General features: G+C 38.4%; 1 protein-coding gene across 2 annotated transcripts; it reads right to left on the bottom strand.

Moving 5' to 3' along the window:
- Positions 1 to 1,177: 1,177 nt before the first annotated feature.
- Positions 1,178 to 25,623, bottom strand: CMAS (cytidine monophosphate N-acetylneuraminic acid synthetase). Of its 2 annotated transcripts, none has more exons than XM_058442956.1 (8): positions 25,265 to 25,623; positions 16,935 to 17,077; positions 16,616 to 16,771; positions 13,525 to 13,658; positions 11,303 to 11,397; positions 10,779 to 10,950; positions 9,808 to 9,961; positions 1,178 to 1,530 (listed from the first exon to the last, which is right to left on the bottom strand). In XM_058442956.1, exons 1-8 carry the CDS (start codon positions 25,522 to 25,524, stop codon positions 1,445 to 1,447), a joined length of 1,200 nt encoding a protein of 399 aa, XP_058298939.1. In that variant the 5' UTR covers positions 25,525 to 25,623; the 3' UTR covers positions 1,178 to 1,444. The 2 variants fall into 2 exon arrangements, with proteins under 2 accessions (XP_058298939.1, XP_032015691.1); XM_032159800.2 differs by lacking the exon at positions 1,178 to 1,530 and adding an exon at positions 5,462 to 6,016.
- Between the last annotated feature and the right edge of the window lie 1,532 nt (positions 25,624 to 27,155).

Raw genomic sequence — 27,155 nt, 5'->3', positions numbered from 1 at the left:
TGGCTGAAATCCACTTTTATTATATTGGAGACTTATTGGTGTAGTGTATGATGTGGAAGAGAGGGAGCATTCTAAAGTCATCTGTGTCTTGGTCTTTTAGTGGGCTTGTGTCTTGGGAGATGACCTTCACAAGTGTTTCGATTTCTCCTCCAGGGGGATAGTTTTTTCCCATTGCTCCCCATTTTCCCCCAGCTGTGGCATTCTCAATCAACTTCCTTGCTGCCTTTTCCCCCGCTGACTACGGATTTTTTGTCCCTTAGGTGAGACGGGAAAGTGGGCTGGAGTTGAGCAGAGTTCCCTTCTCCTAGCTAGGTGAGTTTTCAGTATTGCCCTCTGGGGAGAAGTCCTTTCTACTGGAGACAAGGCCTTGTGAGGGAGAAGGGGCTGGCAGGATTTAACAATGACTATTCTTAACCTCCTCCTACCAGGGCCATTGGAAGATTATTCTTGAATCCTCAGAACCTCCCTGTGAGAACCTACTGGTATTTCTGGAAATACCAGTATTTCCAGTATTTCCATGCCCGCCCCCTGCATGACAGCAACCACCAGGAGTTTCTCACTCTCACATTAGACCATACTCAGGGTCTAGCAATTCATGAAAATTACTAGTTAAGTGTTCCTATCAGCTTAGGGCATCTAGGAGCTTCTGCTGGATGTGTGGCAAAAGTAAGCAAGTATCAGATGCTCTTGTATCTCACTGGATGTGCATATCCCTCCAGATGGGTGGCTGTTTGCCCTGAGTCCTTGGTCCTCTGGTAGGTCCAAAAGCCATTGATTTTCAGTTTGTCCAGTTTTTCTGGATGTAAGGATGGGAATGGCAACTTCTAAGTTCCTTACATACTGCAGCTGAACATGTGATATTTTCTTGAGTAAGATTTCTTACTACTAGGAACACAGGGAGTAGTTGTAACAGTGAGAACTGAATTATCTCCTTGTACTTGGCTTGGAGCCATTGAAACGAAACAAGGACTCCAATATGGTTTATACTCATACAGAGAAATTGATTTTGGAGGTATTTTAGCAGAAGTTTTTTTGAGGAATGAATTGTTCATGCTGATAAAGGCAGGACTTGAGAATAAGCTACGACTGGGGTGAAGAGGCCCACAATAACTTATAGGAGTGACGGCTGGAAATATTAGGTTGTGACCAGGCTACAGTGTTTGGTTTGAAGTATGTTTTATTCTGTGGTCAGCATGGAGTCACTAAAAGATTTCAAAAAGGTTAATAACTAGCAAAAATCTGAACAAGTAATCTGGCGACAGTACTGAATAAATTGAAAGGACACTGGGTTAGTAGTATCAAACTCAAGCTTTGGTATCTGAATAGAGACAAAAAGGAGAAACTGAAAAGCTATAACATTTTAATAATGATAAAATCAGAAACTTGAGGGATGAAGTCCAGGAGTCTGGCCTATAACAGGAAGAATTTGAGATGTGACTAGAACTCACACAGAGTATTGGAGTTGAAGATTATATTTGAGGTTTGTCTGCATGGAGGTTGTAGCTGAAACCTTGAATAGAGATGTGATACCTGGGAAAGAAGAAGAAGTGGGGTTAGAACCTTTGTGGATGTGTAAATGTAAAGGGGTGGGAAAAAATAAAGTTAATAGCAGGAAGACCGGAAGGATGAGAGTAAAACTAGGATAAGATTTAAATAAAATTAATAAGCCATTAATTTATTTTAATAGCTTTAAAATAAATAAACCATTAATTTAATTTTGGTTTAATGGTTTAATTTAAAATAAGCCATTAATTTAAAGCTTTTAAAATAAATTGGTGTTTTTTTTTTTTCTCCAATTTATGTCTGTTCTACTGGGGCATACTCTGGAGTACGCAAATCCAACAGTCTTGACAGAGGAAAGCAGCTTCCTGTATAGTTGGCCTGAAAGATCAACTTCTTGTCAGTTTTACAAGAATTATTTTTATGGTGGAAATAGATGTAAATGTTCCACCAAAAATGATTTTTATCAGGTAATTGTCCACATTTATGAGATAATCCTCCACTATTAGAATCTAATCAGGTAGAAGAGTGATTTATGCCAGCTGTAAAGTTGTGATGATAGCCAAATATAACACAGGCATAACATGTTTTATTGAGCTTTGCTTTATTGTACTTCACAGATACTGTTTATTACAAATTGAAGGTTTGTGGCAACTTTGCATCAGGCAAGTCTATTGGCACCATTTGTCCAACAGCATTTACTGACTTCATGTCTTTGTGTCACAATTTAGTAATTCTCACAATAGTTCAAACTTTTTCATTATTATTATATCTGTTATGATGATCTGTGAATCCGTGATCTTTCATGTTACTGTTGTAATTGTTTTGGGGGGCTGTGAACTATGCTCATAGAGACAGAAAACTTAATCCATAAATGTTGTGTGTGTTCTGACTGCTCCACCAACCAGCTGCTCCTTCATCTCTCTTCCTCTTCTTGGGCCTCCCTATTCCCCGATACACAACAATATTGAAATTAGGTCAATTAATAAGCTTACAATGGCCCCTAAGTACTCAAGTGAAAGGAAGAGTCACACATCACTCGCTATAAATCAAAAGCTAGCAATGATTAAGCTTAGTGAGGAAGGCATGTCAAAAGCCAAAATAGGCTGAAAGCTAGGCCTCTTGTGCCAAATGGTCAGCGAAGTTGTTTTTTTTTTTTTTTGAGATGGAGTTTTGCTCGTTGCCCAGGCTGGAGTGCAATGGCATGAACTCAGCTCACCACAACCTCCGCCTCCCGTGTTCTAGCGATTCTCCTGCCTCAGCCTCCCAAGTAGCTGGGATTACAGGCATATGCCACCACGCCCAGCTAATTTTTGTATTTTTAGTAGAGACAGGGTTTCACCATGTTGGTCAGGCTGGTCTCGAACTCCTGACCTTAGATGATCCACCTGCCTCGGCCTCCCAAAGTGCTGGGATTACAGGTGTGAGCCAACGCACCCAGCCGGTCAGCGAAGTTTTAAATACAAAGAAAAAGTTATAGAAGGAAACTCAAAGTGCTACTTAAGTGAACACACAAATAATAAGAAAGTCAAACAGCCTTCTTTCTGAGATGAAGAAAGTTCAAGTGGTCTGGAAAGAAGATCAAACAGGCCACAACACTACCTTAAGCCAAAGCCTAATCCAGAGCAAGGCCCTAACTCACTTCAATTCTATGAAGGCTGAGAGAGATGGAGAAGCTGCAGGAGAAAAGCAGGTAGCTAGCAGAGTTGGTTCATGAGGTTTAAGGAACGAAGCCATCTCCGTAACATAAAAGTGCAAGGTGAAAAGCAGCAAGTGCTGTTGTACAAGCTGCAGCATATTATCCAGAAGATCTAGCTAAGATGATTGATGAAGGTGGCTACACTCAACAACAGATTTTCAGTGTTGACCAAACAGCCTTCTATTGGAAGATGCCATCTAGGATTTTCATAGCTAGAAAGAAGTCAATATCTGGCTTCAAATCTTCAAAGGACAGGCTGGTCCTTTTGTTCAAAGGTTAAAGCAGCCATGATTTTACATTGAAGCTGATCCTCAATACCATTCTAAAAACCCTAGGACCCTGAAGAATAATGCTAAATCTACTGTGTCTGTGTGGTATAAATGGAACAAAAAAGCCTGGGTGATAGTACAACTGTTTATAACGCGGTTTACTGGACATTTTAAGCCAACTATTGAAACCTCCTGCTCAGAAAAAGAGATTCCTTCAAAATGTTACTGCTTATGAACAATGAACCTGGTCACCCACGTGTTCTGATGGAGATGTACTAGGAGATTCATGTTGTTTTCATGCCTAGTAATACAACATCCATTCTGAAGCCATGGATCAATGAGTAATTTCAACTTTCAAGTCTTATTATCTAAAAAATACAGTTCTAGGAGTATTGCTGCCATCAATAGTGATTCCTCTGTTGGAAATACGTAAATCGAAAACTTTCTGGAAAGTATTCACTATTCTAGATGCCATTAAGAACATTCATGATTCTGGGAGGCCAAGGCGGGCAGATCACGAGGTCAGGAGATTGAGACCATCCTGGCTAACACAGTGAAACCCTGTCTCTACTAAAAATACCAAAAATGAGCCAGGCGTGGTGGCGGGCGCCTGTAGTCCCAGCTACTAGGGAGGCTGAGGCCGGAGAATGGCGTGAGCCCAGGAGGTGGAGCTTGCAGTGAGCCGAGATTGCACCACTGCACTCCAGCCTGGGAGAGAGTGAGACTCCATCTCAAAAATAACCAAAAAAACCCAGAACATTCATGATTCATAGAAGGAGATCAAAATATCAACATTAATGGGAGTTTGGAAGTTGATTCCAATCCTCATGGATGACTTTGAGGGGCTCAAGATTTCAGTGCAGGAAGTAACTGTAGATATGGTATAAGTAGTAAGAGAATGAAGTTAGATGTGGAGCCTGAAGATGTAACTGAATCACTACAATCTCCTAATAAACTTGAATGGATGAGGAGTTGCTTCTTATGGATAAGCAAAAAAAGTGGTTTCATGAGATAGAATCTACTCTTGGTAAAGATGCTATGAACACGAAGTGACAACCAATAATTTAGAAAATTACCTAAATGTAGCTGATAAAGCAGTGGATTGAGAGAACTGACTTCAATTTTGAAAGATGTTCAATTGTGAGTAAAATGCTATCAAACAGCATCACACACTACAGAGAAATCTTTCATGAGTCAATTCATGTGGTAAACTTCATTGTTGTCTTATTTCAAGGAACTGCCACAGCCACCTCAACCTTCAGCAACCACCACTGTTCAAGGCAACGTCCTTCAACAGCAGAAAGATTGACTCGCTGTAGGCTCAGGTAATTGTTAGCATTTTTTAGCAGTATTTTTTAATTAAGGTATATACTTTGTTTATCTGGGCATAATGCTACTGCACACTTAATAGACTACAGTTTACTTTAAACATAACATTTTATGTACCTGGCATCCAAAAAATTCCTATGACTCGCTTTATTGCAATGGTCTGGAACCAAACCCGTAGTATCTCCAAGATATTCCTGTATGCAAAATTACCATTATATCTCAGGGGTAACTGCAAATAATTTGCTTCCTCCAAATAAATACATAATCTTCATAATATATAAATTTATTTGGATATTTGTATTTGTGTATACTGCTGATCCTTGAACAACATGGGTTTGAATTGTGTGGTCCACTTTTACATGAATTTTTTTAACCATGTGCAGATCATAAGGATGTGAATCATGCAGTATATGGAAGGCCCACTTTTTGTATATGTGGGTTCAACAGTGCTGACTGTGGTACTTGAGTATGCACAGATTTTGGTATATGTGGGTGGTCCTGGAACCAACCCCCACATAGACCATATGCTGTTACGTATACATATGTGAAGTGCAATCAGATGCTCTACCCCGGCATCGAGTGGCTTGTTTCTCACTAAGATTGGTTAATGTTTAAAGGAAAGAAAGAAAACGCATGGTAAATTTCTTCTAGAGCAACAAGGCAGTTTTCATCAAGTTTGAGAAATGTGATTTTATTAATAGAAGGGCATGTCTTACCATACACACTGTCCCCAGATAAATAAAATCCCAACATCTTTGAAAGCACACAAAGACACAGTTTTACAGGGTACAATACAAAGTGAATTTTGATGATGTTCTTACTTGCATTTACTAAAAATCTGAGAAAGACTATAATCAGTCTCTAAATAATTATCTTGCATAAAGAGAAAAGTAGAGCACAATATATATATATATCACAAACCAAATCACACTCTCTGTAACATTACAACATGGAATTTACTTAATCAAAAATAAAAGCAAACTGGCTGAAGAAGGCTGTATCTTTTTTTCTCAATATTACACTAATTTCTATTTTTGGCATGAATTATTAACCTTTTCCATTAGTAGGAAAATGTGCTCTGCAAATTCTCGGATGGCACCACGGCCACCATTACATTTGCAAATGTATCCAACAGCCTTCTGGGCAGTAGAACAGGCGTCAGCAGGAGCGCCACTTAGGCCCACTCTCTTCAAGCACTCTTCATCAGACACTTCATTTCCTATCAAGTAAAATAAATACTGAGCAAACATTTAAAGAGACAAAGAATATTCTAGCTAAATAATGCAGACAGCAACCAACAGGTAACTCTGGCAACTTCAGTAAGACCTAGGGGCACTGCATATAAGAATACTAAAGATTAGCTGGAACAAAAATATTTTACAGTATAATTGAGGTCCAGGGTTTTCCCTAAGCAATCAAAAATAAACTCTTAGGAGCTAGAGAAGAAGAATGGAGCATAATTGCTACCTGCCATGCATATTACAAATGTTAGAAATTTTATATATGAATTCTAAGTTATTTAAATTTTTTATTAAGCAAAATTTCAAACATATGCGAGAACCCCAATTTTATATTGAAAAATTATCAGAATTTAAAATCACTTACTAATATTCTTTTCTATGCACTGCCCCCTAGTTTATTTGAGGAAAGGGAGAAGAAGGAATTCCTAGACATAATATTTTATCCAAAAACTCTTCAACATTTATCTCTGATAAATGTAATTTTTTATCTGACAGAGTATCATTAAACCCACAAAATCAATAATAGTTCCTTAATATCCTCTAATAACCTAGTATATGTTGAGATACCCCAGCTGTCTCAAAATTGTCCTTTTATAGCTGACTTATTTGAATCAGGAATGAAATAAGGTTAACATATGGTCTTTTGTTTATATATATATATATATATATGTATCTTAAATCTCTTAATCTGTAATGGTTCTGATTGGTATGCCATTTATTAATATTTGCTGAAAAATTACCATTTTTAAAGAATAAAAATAGATACTAAATCACACTGACATAATGATATCCTTTTCCTCCCTCTCTGTTAACCCCTTTTTTGGAATAGGATGCATTTCAGAAGCTCCCAGTATCTTTAATTCACCATTCTGAGTAAAACTATTACTATACTTTAGACCACATACAACAATACAATCTTGGTTGAAGAGAGTTTCTTTTAAATTTGTTCTATGCTTATCTACTGAAATCTTCTCATTTATTATTAAATGTGTTGAAATTTGAATCGTTTTCACTAAAAGATAATAAAAGTTAAAGTTAGTATTTGCATAATCCAGCCTTTAAGCTCTATTTACTAAATTTTACTTATAAAAGTATTGATTTTTTAAGAAATATATTTTTATACATTTATGTCACCCATATAAAACATTGGTGAGTTTTTTGGTTTTTTTGTTTTTTTTTTTGTAGACATGGGGCCTCACTATGTTTCACAGGCTGGTCTAAAACTCCTGAGCTCCAGGGATCTGCCTGCCTCAGCTTCCCAAAGTGGTAGGATTGTAGGCATGAGCCATCATGCCCGGCCTGCTCTGAGTTTTAAATAGAAATTTAAATGCTATTCTCTATTTTCTTACCTCTCCTTTTAAAGTGTGTGTGTTTTTTTTTAATGTCTTATAAGTAATAAGTATTTGTGGTAGAAATATTTTTATTTTATTTTATTTTTTATTATTATACTTTAGGTTTTAGGGTACATGTGCACAATGTGCAGGTTTGTTACATATGTATCCATGTGCCATGTTTTCTGCTGCACCCATTAACTCATCATTTAGCATTAGGTATATCTCCTAATGCTGTCCCTCCCCCCTCCCCCGACCCCACAACAGTCCCCGGAGTGTGATGTTCCCCTTCCTGTGTCCATGAGTTCTCATTGTTCAATTCCCACCTATGAGTGAGAACATGCGGTGTTTGGTTTTTTGTCCTTGCGATAGTTTACTGAGAATGATGTTTTCCAGTTTCATCCAAGTCCCTACAAAGGACATGAAATCATCATTTTTTATGGCTGCATAGTATTCCATGGTGTATATGTGCCATATTTTCTTAATCCAGTCTATCATTGTTGGACATTTGGCTTGGTTCCAAGTCTTTGCTATTGTGAATAGTGCCGCAATAAACATACGTGTGCATGTATCTTTATAGCAGCATGATTTATAATCCTTTGGGTATATACCCAGTAATGGGATGGCTGGGTCAAATGGTATTTCTAGTTCTAGATCCCTGAGGAATCGCCACACTGACTTCCACAATGGTTGAACTAGTTTACAGTCCCACCAACAGTGTAAAAGTGTTCCTATTTCTCCACATCCTCTCCAGCACCTGTTGTTTCCTGACTTTTGAATGATGGCCACTCTAACTGGTGTGAGATGGTATCTCACTGTGGTTTTGATTTGCATTTCTCTGATGGCCAGTGATGATGAGCATTTTTTTATGTGTTTTTTGGCTGCATAAATGTCTTCTTTTGAGAAGTGTCTGTTCATGTCCTTCGCCCACTTTTTGATGGGGTTGTTTGTTTTTTTCTTGTAAATTTGTTTGAGTTCATTGTAGATTCTGGATATTAGCCCTTTGTCAGATGAGTAGGTTGCAAAAATGTTCTCCCATTCTGTAGGTTGCCTGTTCACTCTGATGGTAGTTTCTTTTGCTGTGCAGAAGCTCTTTAGTTTAATTAGATCCCATTTGTCAATTTTGGCTTTTGTTGCCATTGCTTTTGGTGTTTTAGACATGAAGTCCTTGCCCACGCCTATGTCCTGAATGGTATTGCCTAGGTTTTCTTGTAGGATTTTAATGGTTTTAGGTCTAACATGTATTTTTTAAAAAATAGAAGCAAAAAAGTCACAATCATCCTAATTATCACTATTTGTAGATAATCACTACATTTTGACACACAGAATTCTAGAGTTTTACCAATATAAATGATACACTTATTACCATCTGTAGGCACTATGCTAAGCATTTTATATTATCTTTGCTTTTCTTTCTAATGGCTTTATAAAATTTGGTTTGTGTTTATATTCTAAGTAGGTGTATAGAAGCTTCCTTAACATCCCAAAGATAATAAGTATAGTTGAAATTTGTTACACATTCCATTAAAATTTTCTTCTAATAAAAATTGGAACTGTCTTTAACAAACATTCTGCAGCATTTATGTCCATTAAATCTTCATGCGTGGTTTAAGGGTTATTCCTGAAGTCTCTAGATCACATGCTCCCAAAGTTTTCCTGTGCTTATTTTGAGGCTCATATTACCCTTGTAAATATTGCTTCCGTACATGATTTATAGTTATTATGCATCTTAATAACTTATCATTATCAATTTTAAAATGTTGACATCATCAGTTCCGTGCTGTGTATCATCATAGGTAGCTGATAAGTGTATTGCTTAATATCAAAGTGAAAAACTTATTGTTATATTTGATCATGCAAATAAATACAGGTCACAGCACTGTTTGTAATGGTTGCATAGTATTCCTTTTTAGGGATATTCTATTTTTCACAGGACATTTAAGTGGGTTCTTTTAACTTCACTATTGGCCCATTTGTCTCATTTCTTTCCTGGAATTGGAATTTGGAGGAAAAAGTATGTACGTTCAATCAGCGGTAAAAAATATTCAGAGTGTAATTCCTATGTACTAGAAATTCTGCTAAGTGCTTTACTCATATTATTGTATTAATCCCTACCAGAGCCCTGTGGTAATAGGTACTCTTGGTATCTCCAGTTTACAGACGAGGAAAAACATTCATCTTATCACAACTGGCTAATCAGTGGTACGGTCTGACCTCACAGCTTGTGCTAATAATCATTCTACATTTGATACCTATTATCAAACTAACCTCCAGAAAGACTGTCCCAGTTTATCAGTTTGATCAGCAGTGTAAGAGAGTTCCTATTTCCCTACAATCATACCCATTTGGAGGATGTGCTTTGTCATTTATGTATTTCTTTAAAAATAAGTAAATAAATCCTGGTCCATTTTACTATCGGTGAATAAAAAGATACTAACCAAGATATGCCACTTCTTTCCAGCAGAGGCCCATTTCTTTTCTCCATTCATCTACAACTGCTAGCTTGTCTGATACACTGACTTCCATTTTGCAATCCAGTTTTAAAGAAGAGAGCGTCTGCTTTGAACAGGCCCTTTCTGAGATTAGCCTCACCTTAAAAAAAAAAAAAAAAAGGATTGGAGGAAGAAGGGAAAAATTAAAAAGTGAAGAAAACAAATCTTTCATAATAATTGACCTTGTAGATAGTCCAAATCACAAATGAGTCATCTTTTGACCTTCTGGAGGTCCAAGTAAGAAAACTGTCATTTTAAAATCATGATGCTTTAAAACAAAGCTCATTTTATTTCTCACAGCCCAATAAAGGTGAGACACAGTATTTTATTTTCTACAATAGAAAGGATTCTATCTACAGGTAAAAATTACAACATATATTGTCTGATACTACTCTAAGATTCTCCTGTAATTCAATTTATCCAGAGGAAAGTCTATAACCTCTCTCTTGTGCTGCTTAGCAACACATATTTAGGATTTCTGGTAAATTATACTTATCTTAGCTTTCATTTAAAAAATACACTTAAACGTTAAGTTATTTTGAATCAAAAATGTCATTCATAAGAATAAGCCAGATTTTAAAAATCCACAAGATATCGTCCTTTTCTAAAATGGTACACCTATTATTTAGGGAATCTTTCTTGTTGCAAGATCCTTTGGGAAACACTAGATAGCTCCCATTTAAAAGTAGTTATGTTTATATTTACTGAATAAACAAGAAATATTATTTGCTGATTAACAAATTCCTAATTCTACTCATCTAAAAGAAAATAGTATAATAATTTTCTAGGCATATGAAGGCCAAATTTCAGATATTTTAAGAGTTAATACTAAAAATTTAAATCTTTTAATTCCTTGCATGTTCTTTGACCCTGAATCAAAATATTATAAAATACTGCTATATTCAGGGAGCACATACCTCAATACCACTTTTCTTTAATAAACTTATCCCAATAGCATCTTTTACATCATAAGATATTATTTCTTTTTGGTCTCCTGATACATAAATGTGGCCATTGGTGAGACATCCATCAATATTGCAAACCAAAAGTTTTATTTCCTTAAGCTTCTCTTTGCCAAAATAGCCATATCTAAAAGAAACCAAAATAGACCTTTGAGTACAAGTGCAATACTAATCACTCCCTCTCATCTGGCTAAACCAATACATGAAATGTCACCGTCCATTCAATTATTCAAACATTACTCTCCAAATTTACTTCACACATATATTTTAACTTACAGTACATTAAGTAAAAGTAGTGTGGTCTAACCAATGTTTTTCACTTTATTGAAGCCATGTAAACACGTATTTTACATATGTCTTCCTCACATGAACAAAGTAATTACAAAGCTCCTAAGATGTTTGAAGTATCAGAAGTCAGTATCTAGAAGTATAATTATTAGGATTTAGTACAAAGGTTATACAGGTTTATTTGTTTTTACCTTAATACTCTTTGCTCTGCAATAGGCCAATCAATATCCACATCTATATCCACACTATGTTCAGCTCGCATTTCATAGTATGCCATTTTTCCACCCTAAAGGTAGTATAAATGTCATGAATACTGTTTTTAATATTCATTCACATATATCAAAACATTATAATACAGAACAATGAATTCATTTCTACGGTACTGAGAAAAATGAATAACCCAGTAAAAATCAGTCACATAAAAATGATTTTTTAATTTATTTTTACTTTTTAATTTTTTCGAGTCAGGGTTTCACTCTGCCTCCCAGGCTGGAGTGCAATGGTGCAATCACAGCTCATTATAACCTTGAAATCTTAGGCTCAAGCAATCCTCCCACCTCAGCCTCCCAAGGAACTGGTACTACAGGTATATACAACACCATGTCCGGCTAAATTTTTAAAAAGTTTTTTGTAGATATAAGATCTTGCTATGTTGCCAAGGCTGGTCTTGGAAACCTGGCCTCAAGCGATCCTCTAGAGGCCTCAAGCTGGCCTCTCAAAGTGCTGGGATGACATGCTTCAGCCACCACGCCCAGCTTTTTTTTTTTTTTTTTAAGGAGAAAGCTCACACAAAAGAAATAACCTTAACATTTTTCAAATTCTATCTAAACAGTTCAAGTTCCCTATTTAAGAAAATTTCTATTTTAATATTGAAAAAAGCAGAAATATTATATCCTCCAGGATTGTGACCACAAGGGATTTTGTGGAAATCCCTTAATCATATCCTCCTTTTTTTCAATAAGTCTCTCCTGTCATCATCCAAAAGAAGTATAAAGGTTTTTGGAACTTCTGTTCTAATTTGCAACGAACAGGCAACACGGGATGAAAAATAACTGTAGCATCTGTTGTACAGAGTTTTCTTAGATCCCTGAGCTACTGATGAAAATGACTAATAGTCATCTAAGTCACATTGGGCAAAGGCAAGGGCAGTCTCTTGATTCTAGGCAAGGGTCGGCAAGAGAAAGGGTCTTTTTTCTGATAGTAATTATTTGAATGACAAGATCAATTACTGGACAATTTCAATTTCATTTTTTTTTTTTCAGAATTGTCAGTCTCTTCATAAATCTTGTTTTAATGAGAAACATTTTTCTCCACACTTTAGGAATGGGTTACATCGTGGTCCTCCTTAGAAAAGAGCTTAAAAATGGTAGTATCTATGTGTGTCAAATCTAATTTTTCTGAACACTTAAATTTAACTAAACAGCCAGTCTACAGTTTGCCTATACATTGACCAGAAGATTTGTAAAAATGTTTTTCTCTCTTTTGCTCAGAATAATAGTCCCATTAGAATTTTTATTACACAATGGAGAGGTTTCTCTCTCTCTTTAAAAACGCTATTTCTTGAGTAACATAAGAACCTGAATCCAAATCCTGACAGTACCATTTATTAGCTGTTTTTGCCTTGAGTCAATTACTTCATATTTCAGAGACGCAGTTTTCCTCCTCTGTAAAACTGGGTAGAAATGTCCACGTCATTCATTTGCTATGCAGATTACATAAGATAACATATGCAAAGTGTTTCACCTACTCCGCAGTTCACAGTAAATAATAAATAATAATGATAACTAAAACTAACAAGTTAAGAAATATATGATGCAACCATGTTGCAGGTTCTCAAATGAGAGAGACATTAAATCTGTTATTTGAAAATGAGAGAAATGAGAGTCAGAACAGAGAAAATGATACATATTCAAGCTTACACAGTAGGAGGCAGTTGACTTAAAGTATAATAAAAAAAAAAAAAAAAAAAATATATATATATATATATATAAAAGAATCCGGGTTTCCTGACGCCCAGGTTGTAACTCTTTTCACCTCCATGAAATTATTTGTCTTTTTAAAGCAATAGAAGTTACTCATCCCTACAGCCACAATATAACTATAACACAAACATGGATTACATAGCTTTGAGTGGATAATGAGTACCAGGACATGTGTAGACATACAGTACTTGATTCATTTTTTTTTTATTGTTGTAGCAGAATTCCTTGCATATTTACTGAATGGATTCCGAAGATCACTTTGGGGTAAACCTGCAGGATAAATGCCTCAGATAGCAAATGTTGTTAGCTATTGCCTTTCCTCTATAGGTTGATACTTTTATCATAAAGAAATTGTACCATACTTCTTCCCTAGAACTCAAAGTATGTCTACAAAAGTGCTTAAAAGGATTATGCAAAATGAAGGTACAAACCTGCAAGTAACCCATCTCTATCAAATGTCTTTTAGCAAAATAAAATGAGCCATTTTCATATAATTCTCCATCCCAGTCTTGTCGACGAGGCCGCTTAGCTGGATTTAAATTCAGAGGTTCGGTCACTTCACGAACTAAAAGCAAAAAGTTAGAGTAAGTCCATGTTGCTCTGAATATAGAAAGTGTTAATTTAGTAACTTTTAAAAAGTTAATAAAAATGAACTCAGAATGCAGAGCATTTCTCTATCTAGATAAAGAACTTTTTTTTTTTTTTTTTTTGTGACAGAGTCTCGCTCTGTCACCCAGGCTGGAGTGCAATGGTGCGATCTTGGCTCACTGCAACCTTCGCCTCCCGGGTTAAAGCGATTCTCCTGCCTCAGCCTCCCGAGTAGCTGGGACTACAGGCATGCACCACCATGCCTGGCTAATTTTTGTATTTTTAGTGGAGACAGGGTTTCACCATGTTGTCTGGGCTGGTCTCGAACTCCTGACCTCGTGATCCGCCCACCTTGGCCTCCCAAAGTGCTGGAAATACAGGCGTGAGCCACTGCGCCCGGCCTGATAAAGAACTTTTTTTAGGCTGGCTGTGGTGGTTCACGCCTGTAATCCCAGCACTGTGGAGGCTGAGGCAGGTGGATCACTTGAGGTCAGGAGTTCGAGACCAGCCCAGCCAACATAGTGAAACGCCATCGCCACTAAAAACACAAATTTAGCCAGGCATGGTGGTGGGTACCTGTAATCCCAGCTACTTGGAAGGCTGAGGCAGGAGAATCGCTTGAGCCCAGGGGGCGGAGAATGCAGTGAGCCGAGATTGCGCCACTGTACTCCATCCAGCCTGGGCAACACAGCGAGACTCTGTCTCAAAAAATAAAATAAAATAAGAACTTTTTTTAAAGGAATAAAATCTGTAATAATTCTGATGATTTATCTTTGCTTTCCAATAGCTACTAGAAAAATAAAGTATTTTATAATGAAATGTGGAACAATTATGGTACTCATACAAATATTATGCTTTGGGAGGACATTAAGACAACCTTAAAGTAGCTTTAAAAGAACTGAATTTGTCATAAAATACCTATATTAATATTTGGGCCCTTTAATCTATTTCTCATTGTTTGCATATACAGAAGTAAGTTTTATTTATCTAATGTGGTTGAGAACTTGTTTTTATACAATTATTGCTGAAAACTAAAGATTTCTCCATTAAATTATTGAAGATTTTATATTGATGAAAATGTTTATGTAACATATTATACATTCTTACCATTAGTTAAAAATATACTAAACATAATAATAATGTTTATGAGTATACCTGATAATAAAGGCTCAGTAATGTCAACATTAATGAATAGAACATAATGTAATCAATGAAGACTCTGGTATTGCCGTGTAGAGATTCCTTTGCCTTTCCACTAAGTTTTCCTCACATCTGCATTTGTGTGTGTGTGTGTGTGTGTGTGTGTGTGTGTGTGTGTGTGTGTAATAGCTGGTTATTCTCCAGAATCTTTCTTCACTTTTTGCTGCCATTTCTGTGTTTATAAAGGCTTCTAGGAATAACCTCTACTTACTTGTTTAACTAAACCATCCCCTGTTCAATTCCACCCCAGTGTTTGAAATAACCCAGGAAAAAACCTTAGCAAATACAAATTAAATAGCTAGAGATAACATAGCTTTATGGGCACTGGCTACAGAGTAGTGGCCAGAACTCTCTCTACTTTCAAAAAGTATACAGTCTGGGGTAGAGACAAGTAATAAACCAACTAGATAATTCAAGTGGTACTTTGAAGAAAAGAAAGGGACAAGTCTTTCCTAGTATCAGTGGCTGCTTTCTCCCTGGGCATATCTGCTGAGTATGAGGAGAAGGTGCAAGAAAGATCAAGCTTTGCATAATCAGAGGGACTCTGTTGAGGTAGGCAAAAACTAGAAGGGCTTTTAATGACCTTGTGGACTTGAGTTACAGATTGTCATCTGCAGGAACCACAAACATATAGCTAGTTTTTCCCACCTAATGCTTCCCCCTACAAGACTTTGGCTGAGTGTAATGTGTAGGAAGCTGGGAATGGGCTGGAAAGCAGGGAGATATCATAATAGCATTGTGGTCCTCAAATCCCTTAGAGTTTTGTTAGCAAGAGTAGGGGATGGGTGTAAGTATCAGTAACACATACAAGATGTATCTCCTAATAAGACACCTATACTAAGAGGTGAGATGAAATTAAAGTTTCAACCCAGCCCAACTCCTAACTGAATCAAAGTGATCAGCCCCTTATCCTATCTGCCTGATAGGAGAAAAGGTGTACCCTCTCTGGAAGAAAATATGTACTCAAGTGTCTATGCCAGATATACAATTAAACACGAGCCAAATGAAGAGGCAGAAATAGGTGACTCACAATCAAGAGAGAAGCAGAGCACAGAACCGTAAGTGACTAGATGTTGAAATTTGCAAAGACTTTCGTATAGCCATTAAAAATATGTTAAATTAGAGGAAGCGACCTTTTTTTTAAATGGATAAAAAATGGAGAATTTCAACAGAAAATGGAATCCCTAAGAAACCACCGAAATGTACATTACTGAATGGAAAAACACAGTGTTTATAATAATTCTCCAGATAAGATTTACAGCACACTGGACATGGCAGGCAAAATGCCTAGTAAACCCTATGGAACCCTTCTTATATATGGAGTTAGGAATTTGGGGAAGAACTTCGAAATGTCATTCTTGAGATCCTTCAGAACACTTTGGTGGATGCTTTCTATCTCCATATGATTTGTATGGAGTTCATCAAACATGTCTAGAACAAACATAAAAGTATTTGATCTAGAAAAACAGCATGTCTGCCTCAAAAGGCAAATAGAAATAAGAGGATTAGAATGTCCCTTTTTAAAGAGTAAAGCAAAGAATTAATTTGGTCTAGCTGCGTTGGCTCAATAACAGATTTAGAGCTGATTGTAAATGTAATTACCTACTAAAGTAATGAGTCACATACTCTCTTTTACAGCTCCCCTTTTATTCTCCTCATGCCTAAAGGATATTTATATATAAAAAAATTGATTCTCAATAAAGTGAGCTAAAATAAAGACTGATAAGAGATTACCTCCTTTCTGAATTTCACTCCATCGAAACTGATGGCGTCTCACAACAGAAAAAACAGAATCATATCCTTCTTCTCGAATCATTTCTGCAACTTTTTGAAGATCAGTAGGATGTAAACATGGAGAAGTAGCTTGAATATTTCCTACAATGTCAACCTCTTAAAAAGACAAGAGAAATGAAAAGAATATTAAAAAAAAAAGTTCCTTGCAAGCAAGTAATATTAAGGTTTGGAATTCAAATGTTAAAACAAGTCTTATAAGATAATAAAGGAAGTAGAAAAGTACATAAAAGTTTGAATAAACTATTAATCAAATTCATACCATTATGATAATTAAGAAATTCTATGATGGCATCTAGTGAGGTAGAGCTGTCTTTTGAAACTTCAGAACTTCTTCGATGAACTTGTGCACCAAATTGTTTGGCCACATTCTCAATTTCATCATGGTCTGTCGAAACCCATACACTGTTCAGATATCAAAAGAAATTAACAGCCAAATCAAAAGAAATCATTAACAATACAATGGAGCTCTGTAACCATAAAATACAGCTTATATGTGAGAATATTTTTTTACACAATGATAATAATGTTACAGATCCAAAGGAGTATAAAATGTAAGAAATTATAAAGTATTTTGTATATAAATATATTAATGAATCAAAATGCAGTCCTAGATATACTTTATATAAAGAAAGGAACAACAGACACTGGGGCCTACTTGAGGGTGGACGATGGGAGGAGGGTGAGGATCAAAAAACTACCTATCAGGTACTATGCTTACTACCTGGATGACGAAACAACCTGTACACCAAACCCCTGCAACATGCAACTTACCTCTGTAACAAGCCTGCTATGTACCCCTGTACCTAAAATAAACGTTTTTTAAAAGGCACTAGAAGTCAAATCTAAAGAAAATTAAAGATCTTGCTTATTCTCCATCCAAATCCAAAATATTGTATAAAATATTTTAATATGCTTGCTAAAAAAAGAATGGACCTGGCTTAGCCAAACCCTAAAGGTGAAACAGTTTCAAGCTTAGAAGATAATAAATGCCCAAGTCTGGGCTCAAAAAAAATCAGATAAAACAACTCTTTCTTTTTTTTTTTTCTTTTTTAAACAACAAACAATGGGTATATAGATGTAGAATCAGCTGGGTTATAGCCATTGATAACAACAAACATGAAGAACATGACTTCATTGGCTCAAAAGAATTTAATTTAATACTCTATCAACCGCAGGTTACACAGTTGCCTATTTAGACTTTCTAAAATGATGAGTAGGCAAAATGCTGTTTTGGAGAGGGGTACCAGTTTCTATTGAAGTTTTGTTTCCTAGACAGTCACAAATTCCCACTGCCAGATGCAGAAGATGTAAATACTACCCTAGCCACAATGTTTGGTCAGGCCTGGAGTCTCACACCTGTAATCCCAATGCTTTGGGAAGCCGAGGCGGGTGGATCACCTGAGGTCACAAGATCGAGACCAGCCTGGCCAACACGGTGAAACCCGGTCTCTACTAAAAATACAAAAATTAGCTGGGCATGGTGGTGCACACCTGTAATCCCAGCTACTAGGGAGGTTGAGACAGGAGGATCGCTTGAACCTGGGAGGCAGAGGTTGCAGTGAGCCGAGATCGCGCCACTGCATTCCAGCCTGAGGGACACAGCGAGACCCTGTCTCAAAAAAAAGACAAAAAACAACAACAAAACCCCACAATGTTTTAATAGTGATTTATGCAATGATATCTTAACGACTTATAGTCTTTGGGGTGTGTGTGTGTGTGTGTGTGTGTGTGTGTGTGTGTGTATATATATGTATATATGGTATATACATATATATACACACACACATATATATTTTTCCTTTTATCCCACTCTTTCAGTATCTACTGAAGGAAAGACGAACTGCATGTTTTGCTTGTTTTTTTGACAGAGTCTTGCTCTGTCACCCAGGCTGGAATACAGTGGCCCATTATCTGCTCACTGCAACCTCCACCTCCCAGGTTCAAGCGATTCTCATGCCTTAGGCTCCCGTAGCTGGGATTACGGGCATGTGTCACCACGCCCGACTAATTTTTAGTAAAGATGGGGTTTTGCCATGTTGGCCAGCATGGTCTCAAACTCCTGACCTCAAGTGATCCTCCCATCTCGGCCTCCCGAAATGCTAGGATTACAGGTGTGAGTCACCACGCTCGGCTGAACTGCATGTTTAATATGTCTATGCTCAATTATCATGAGTGGAAAGAAAGTGAGAAACTAAAGAAAATTTTCTAACATCCCTGGATTTCATTTATTTATTTCATTTATTCCCTTTAATATTTATAGAAGGATTTAAATCAAGGGATAAAATCAGTAAGAAAAAATAATCAAAGGAAGCCTAGCAAACAAGATGAGCCACTGGCTACGGGTCAAGAGTCCCGTGATATCTACTCATGTCACTCTATGCAAGGCAAACATAGGAGCCCCCATTTTCCTCCATCTTGAAATCTGAAATAGTGGGAAAAAAATATTCTCTTGGAAATGTCATAGTCAAAGGTATATAACAAAGTAAAGTACCAATGAAAACCTAGTGCATTTTTAAAATAGAGGTGAGGAGAGGATGATAATATGTAATTAGAATACAATAAAAAATAAACAGGGAAGGCAAAAGACATGGTAATTTGGCATCTAATTTACATTATTAATTGAAATAAATTGCTGAAGCCATTTACTTCACTATCCTGATTTTTACTGCAATGAAAATTCAATACCAGAGGGTTCAGTGGTCTTTAAGTAATGTTTAAAAGGTAAGAAAAAAAAAAGAATTTTGGAGGAGGTTTGCTTTTCTTCCTTCCTTCCTTCTTTCATTCATTCATCCTTCATTTATGAACTATTTACTAAGAGCTTATTCTGTCCCAGGCACGATTCTGGACACTAGGGATATAATAATGTATACAGCATAGTTTATTTTCTTGAGAAAGTATTGGCCTATTGATAGAGACTGAGGCCAATATAGCACTGTAATTCTCTTTAAACCATTAGGGAAAGAGAAGCGAGGATCAATTAAGTAACTATGCTCTTTTCCGTGCTTTAGTTTTTACAAAGTACTTTCACAGTGCCTGCTACATATCAGGTGCTCAATATAGATCTGTTGAATGAATGAAACAGTAAGTGATTAAAAGGATGGGTTCTGAAGGAAGAGATTCAATTCTGGCTCCACCACATGCTAGCTATACGACCATGGGAAAAATCCATAATCTCCCTATGTCTCAATTTTCAGTAAAATGGAGGTAAGTAGTAATAGTGGGTACCTCATATGGTTTACAGGATTAAATATAAACCATTTACCACAGAATAAACATTTAATAAATGTTAGCTATTCAAAATACTAAAATAGGAATGGTAATAAAGTAACATCTACTCTGTCTCATTTAATCCTCACACTCAATCTTCAGAAGGTAGACTGAAGTTCTGCTTCCAGACCTTCAAAGGTCCAAATGTCTAATTTGTATGTCATGTTAAGCAATTACAATGTGAAAAAAATATGAAAATAGTATCCCATATGTACACTTAAAATACTATGATCATCACCTATGAAAGAGACTGAGTAGATAATTTTCCTTTGGTTTAGGGACATAAGACGAGGATAGGCAAAAGAGAAAATGAACAAGTGAACAAACAGGCCAGTCAAGCAGTGTGAATGTCAAAGTCTAATGCCAATGGCTTTAGCCTCAAATGAAGTCACACTACATCTAACAGGACCAACAGGAATATCAACCATGGTGCCTGTGACAACTATTTTAAATCAGAAGCTGCCATTTTAGGGATAATAACAGCATAGGCCTTTCAGTAATCAAAAGTCTATATCCTAAGCATAGAACTAAAACATGTTTATTTTTCACAAGTATGTTAGGCAACACTTACAAATCAATTTGTTCTGAGGTTTACTTACACAGCACTGAACCACTGTTGAAAATTAAGCTCTTACAAAATCAACTCTAGCAATAACTGTACTAAAGGAAAAAAAATTATCTCAGCATTTTTCTTAACTGCTAACTAGCCTAGTTAGTATGCAAAGTTAGCAACCTTGAAAAGTACTGTTAGCTTTGATTCTGAGCAGGCCAGAGAAATCTGCCTCAATTAAGTCAAATCGTGGTTTTGAACAAAATAATCTCAAAGGTATCTTTGAGCCCTGAAAAACACAAATCAGACAGCTGCAATTTTCTTCAGCTCTCTCCTAAGGTAAATATTTTTTGAAGAAACAGAAGAGAGGGTAGGAGGCAGGAAGGGTGCTCCAAAGTCCTCCTACAGCTTCATAGTAAGTCAACTGAATATAAGTCAACACATTTTAATGATCTAGTATATAAAGCATACCACGATGAATAAGAGGGTACCCACTCATAAGAAGCTTAGCTTTTCACCTAGTATGGCAGGAGTCTCCCCAGGCCAAATTCTGCCCACTTCCTCAGCCTGTTTCTGTAACATTTTATTGGAATACAGCCACACTCTTTCATCTATGTATTGTCATGGCCACTTTCACAACATACACAACAGCAGAGCTGAGTGGTTGCAACAAAGACCATCTGGCTTACAAAACCTAAAATATTTACTATCTGGCCCTTTACAGAAAAAATCTGCGGCCACTGAAACCGAAAAAGAGAATTAAGACATCTTTCCACTAACTCTTCAAAGTCAAAGAATGTTAGCACCAGAAAGAATTTTGAAGATCATTACAACTTTCCTGTTTTACAAGCAATGGGAGAGTTTCCCATTTTGCAAGCATGGAAGATAGTAAAAACCTTCTAAACAAGAGGAAAATGTCAATAATAGATTACATACTATGTGCCAGGCACTGTTCTAAGGGCTGCACATACATTATCTCACTTAATTCCCTCAACAAGCCTGTGAGGCAGACACTTCAGTACATTTTGCAGATGAAGAGATTGAGGCAGAGACAGGTTAAGCGATTTACCCAAGTTTGCACAGTTAACACATGGTGATGCTGGAATTCAAATCCACAGTTTGACTTCAGAGTCTGTGATCTTATCTCCCTGCATAGGGCATGCACTAAATGAAGGTACAAATGACGTAGCTATGTATGGGAAAACAAAGGCACAATTACTTTTCACTGAGGGGATCAGTAAAGGCTTCATGGAGGAAGAAGTGCTGGTCCCTTCTATTACCTTTTGACCTAATCTCTCCAGATTCCTGGAAAGGATGACAAATAGCACGTAGCCACAAAACTTGAACAGAGTAAATTCACATTGTTACATGATACTGTTAAGTTAGAAATACATTCATTTTGCTAGTTTAGAAAAAATAATTTTTTTTTTTTGAGACCGAGTCTTGCTCTGTTGCCCAGGTTAGAGCGCAGTGGTCCAATCTCGGCTCACCGCAACCTCCGCCTCCTGGGTTCAAGTGATTTCCCTGCCTCAGCCTCCTGAGTAGCTGGGATTACAGGCATGCACCACCACAACTGGCTAATTTTTGTATTTTTGGTAGAGATGGGGTTTCACCATGTTGGCCAGGCTGGTCTTCAACTCCTGGCCTCCTCCTGCCTTCGGCCTCCCAAAGTGCTGGGATTACAGGTGTGAGCTGTCATGCCCAGCCAATTTTATTTCTTCTAATCGCCACCATTGATACAGTGACAGATACCATAGGTGGCTTGAAGAAGTATAAAACATTATCCCTGTGGTCAATGAGTTTACACTCTAGTCTAAAAGTATTAAATAAAACTACTTGGTACAGAAAAGCTTGATACTAGAGTCTTTTTTTTAAAGAAGTTTTGTACAAATGCTACAATGTGGAAATGGGAAAATCATTGGTCAATATATATACATATTTTCCAATCATTTCATAGCAAAATCCCCAATGCCTGCTCTAATGGTTGGTTGTTGGGTTCTGACCAACAGAATCTATTTCCCCTCACTTTTGGTAATTGTACTCCAATTTTCCTCTTGATGAACCTGTCATGTTTTCAGCAGGGGCTCCATCGCTGGTTCTAAGAGTGGAAGATGCAGCTATACTGTACCAATACAAGCGCTATGTTCTTCTTGCCACAGTGACTGGTTGAAGAGTGAGCAGGGTACCCAATGAGGCACAATGAAACTTCGAGCTTCGAGGAGAGCACTCCTTCTGACTTACATTTAAACCTGGAAGAATATGAGGACCACTATCAAAGACACACAAAATCGGCGACTAAAGTGTCAAGGACAGATTGTATTCTGTTACTACTGCAATAGGGAAAAGAGTCCAACATGAATTGCATTCATAGCCCCAGAAAACGAAAGGCTGGAGACTTTAAAGGCTGAGTTGTGCTAAGGGAAAGGCACTGAGGGGTGCTAACAGGGCTTAGTCCATGTGACTAGGCCATCTGGATTTGTTAACTGGTGCTCATCTGGAAGAGAAACAATCTTCTATCTTTATGAGACAAGGCAATTGAGCAAGTTGAAGCAAGGTGTCCACTGAACTTCGCCCTTTATCTTCCCAGAGGGACTGGGAAGGAGAGTGAGAGTTATTTCCTAGAATGTTCGCATTTCACTGAGACAGGGTTCTGGGGCTCTCAGGTCCTTGAGGAAACAGTTTTGTGTGGTAGATTTACATCTCGAAAGGCAGAGAAAGTTTTTATAATTGCAAGCTTTCTAAACTAACTGCTCTAAAAGAGGGTTCAGGGGCCTATCACCAGGTTTTTCCTGGAACAATCAGGAAATTCTGGCAGCTTTGAGCCTCTTCAGGAAGCCATTTTAAGGGAAACTGAGATCATCCTAGGGACATGGCCTTAAGCTGCTAGAAGCCATGCTAGGGCTTGGTCAAGTCTCTTGGGGCAGAGGTTTGGAGCAAGTCATTAGGTACCCTGAGAGTTGTGCAGTTCTCAGTACAACCACCTTGAAACCATAAAGGGTCTATCCAGAACTAAGAAATTGAGGATTCTGGCAACAAAGTGCACTGTCCTCTTATCCTGCTTTACTTTTTCTTAAAAACATTTATCATAACCTGATACAACACATATTAATGTTCTTGTATACTGCATGTCTTTCCTTATTATAACGTAAGCTCTATGAGACTAAGGGCTGTCTCTACTGCTACTACACCTGGTTCGGTACATACAACAGTGCCTGTTACATAGTAGGTAGGTAGGAAGTATGCTGAATGAATGAATCATTTTTTTGTCCTTGAATCTGATTGTACCTTAATAAGCCTTTCCCTCTTTTGTTATGCCAGTTTGAACAGGGTTTCCTGATATATACAACCTAAGAGTTGTACATGGTATTAAGTTTTGTTCTCCATTTACTGTGAATATGATTTTGATCTCTAGTTCATTTCACAAAAATGATATTTCACTATATTACTGCAGTCTGGATGCACCGACTTCTCTCCGTCCTTTTTAGTTTGTACCCTTTCTAAGAAGGTAAAAATATCCCAAAGTCTGTGAGCTTCACAAGGACAAAAACTGTGTCCCATTCATCTTGGTATTCCCTTGGACATGTATAGCAGAAATTAGGGCTCAGTATATAGCTACTGAATTGAACAAAATCCCCAGGTCCTTCCCTATCTCTCCTTCGCACACTTCCTGTTGCACTAGTGTTATCTTCTGAGTGGTGGCTCCTATTTGCCTTGGTCCACCAGGACTTCCTTTGGGTTGAAACATTAAGAAAATTAGTACATTTATACTTTTTTGGCATCTCCCTTTTTTAAACAAGACTGGTTAAATGAAAATCATATACCCATATATCAATATGGGCAAGCAAATATAGGTTCAAAAAGAAAAAGAGATGACTTCAAAAACAGTCATCTCTTTAAAAATCGAAACATGAAAAGGTTAACATAATTTCCACAATAATGACAAATTCAAATGCAGTTAGGTTGAAGCTGTATGTGTAAATTCATTCTTGGCACAGAATTCGATCTCCCTTCTTTTACGAATGACATCAGCTTGTAACTCCTGACCAATTTGGCAATGTATCTAAATTATGCATAATTAAAACTGTCCTTAGGGCAGGCGACGTTCCAAAGGTATGATTAAATGAATTGTAAGTATTAATATATCGTAAAACAGCCAGTTGTACACCTTCCCACTGGGTCTCACGTATTTATAAATGTAGGGAGTTTTCTAGATTGTGCTGACTCACAGGCAGATAGCTAGAGTATTTTTCAAAGGTTAGGAAAAGATCTCCAAGCTGAGCTTGAAATTCAGCTCTGACACTCCGACACTCAACTCCATTCATGAACCTGATGCCTCCCTAATCGAGCAGCATCAAGCAGTTATCAGAGGCTGAGCAACAGGGGAGCCTCGATGGCCCCCATCCAAAGAAGTTCACATATTATCACAGACGTTGCACCGGGGTGGCCTCCTTTACTTTTCCCCGTAAGGTCAACCCGAGAGGAGGGGACGGTTGAGGAGGTGTAATCTCCCCTTTTACGGATGATTCTCAAGGGCGGAGACAGGAACTGTCCCAGGTTATGACCATTGGCAGCTACGGAACAAGGAAGGAGCTGGAGCCCTTCCTCCTGGGCTCTCAGCCCGGCCCCAGGCACCCCGGATCTTGCACATCCCTGGCAAGAGAGACGGCCCCCTTCCTAGAGCGGTGGCCCCAGGGGCCCCAGCCCCTCCAGCTGCCCGACTCCCTCTCCCGACCCCCGCCCAGGCCGCGCCGCCCACTCTCGCACATGCGCACCTCTGGAAGGCCCCTGAATCCAGGGCCGCACGCAGGACCCAGCCAATGAGCGGGACCCCCGCCAGGTGCTTAATGTTCTTCAGGGGGATGCCTTTGCTGCCTCCCCGGGCCAGAATTAGGGCTGCCAGGTGCGGGGGCTTCTCCACACCTCGGCCCTGGCCGCCGCGAGAGTTGCGCTGCAGCTTCGGCGGCCGGCCCCGGGACGGCCGCCCCCGCGGGTTGGAGACGGAGGTGGCGGCCCCCTTCTCCACCGAGTCCATCTTCCTCCCACGCCTTCTCCCCAGCTTCTCCACATCCGGGAGCTAGTCCCTCACCACCTCAGCTCGGCGCCGCCCGATCCCCGCCTGGCAGCAGGCGCGCACGGCCGTCCCTCGCCCCGCCCACTCCCCCCACCCCTCGCGGTGCTCGCTGGGAATTGTAGTCCGCGGCCGCCTCGTCTGGGGCCAGTAGGCCAAGTAGGCTCTGATGAGGTGACCCCAAAACTAACTCAAGCAGTGGGAGTCCAGAGATATTTGGAGGAAGTGCGGCTTTTGGGGTGCTTGCAAGTGTCTGGAAATTTCTAAAATTAAAAAAATAGAGTATTTATATTTGCCAAAGAACTTCCCCACTTTACAATTGTGATGGGTTTCCCATTGCATACCTTAATGCACCCTAACACGAATCCATTTTATATTTTAAAATGCATATTTTAAACATACACCTTTTTTTTAATGCCCCTGGGTCATTTTTTCCAAGAAATTACTGACCAGCTCATTCAAATATCCTACAGGCACCTTAAACTCAACGTTTTAAACACTATTTTTCATATGCGCTCAAACTGCTTTTGTCTCTGCACTTTGATCAACATCAGCATTCCCTAGCAGCAGAAACTTGGAAGTCAGCTTTACTGGTCACCTCTAGTGTAGCCGACACTTGGTTTTTTGGTTTTGTTTTGTTGTCTGCTAAAAATCTTTTCCTTTTAGGAATTGATCCCTCTCTCACCTGGTGAGGGTTTCCCTCACATTCTCTGCACTGTAATAGTAAGTGTGTGACCCAAGCTGGTCCATCTAAGCACCCCATTTTCCTTAACACAGCTGTGGTCTAGGGACAGGCATATGACCAAGCAGAGCCCACTGGAGTCCTTTCCAGAGACTCTTGGAAAGAAAGGATCTTTCTCCTGCTGACTGGGTGCTAAGGACCTTGTTAACCTGAAGCCTCAGGGCAAGGGTAGGGTAGGGTGGCAGGGGGGCTTTGCTGTTCTGAAATGGGCTGGGAGACTGATGTTCTCCCTGAGGAAGCAGAACAAAGACATGGAGGGATTAAAGAGAAAGAACTCTGGAGGCATCATTTAAACTCTTTTTTTTTTTTTTTTTTTGAGACAGATTCTCACTGTGTCCTCCAGGAGGCTGGAGTGCAGTGGCACGATCTCGGCTCACTGTAACCCTCTGCCACCCATTCTCAAGCGTCCTGAGTAGCTGGGATTACAGAGGGGCACCACCACACCCAGAAAATTTTTATATTTTTAGTTGAGTTGGGGGTTTCACCAGGTTGGCCAGGCTGGTCTTGAACTCCTGACCTCAAGTGATCTGCCCGCCTCAGCCTCTCAAAGTGCTGAGATTATAGGCATGAGCCGCCGCGCCTGAGCATTTAAACCCTGATCTAGCCAAGAGGCTCAAAGACATACACCCACACACACCTCTCTTAGAAAAAAAAAAAGACTTTAAAGCAGGCATCTCTGACCTAGCATGCATTTTGTCTTTCAGCATGTTTGCAAGCCTATATTTGGAAGTAGAGTCTTTTACATTTCTGAGATGGAGGCTGATGGAAACAGAAGGAGTGGATTGTAGTGTGTCGGCTTGCTTTCTCCTAGAGGGTAAAAGGATTTTATACTTCTCAGGTCTTGGCCATTTTT

The sequence above is a fragment of the Hylobates moloch genome, unplaced genomic scaffold (assembly GCF_009828535.3).
Source record: "Hylobates moloch isolate HMO894 unplaced genomic scaffold, HMol_V3 SCAFFOLD_8, whole genome shotgun sequence".
In the NCBI taxonomy this organism is placed as follows: Eukaryota; Metazoa; Chordata; class Mammalia; order Primates; family Hylobatidae; genus Hylobates; species Hylobates moloch.
Note: the sequence above shows the minus strand (reverse complement) of the source record. Positions and strands in the feature narration are given on the sequence as shown.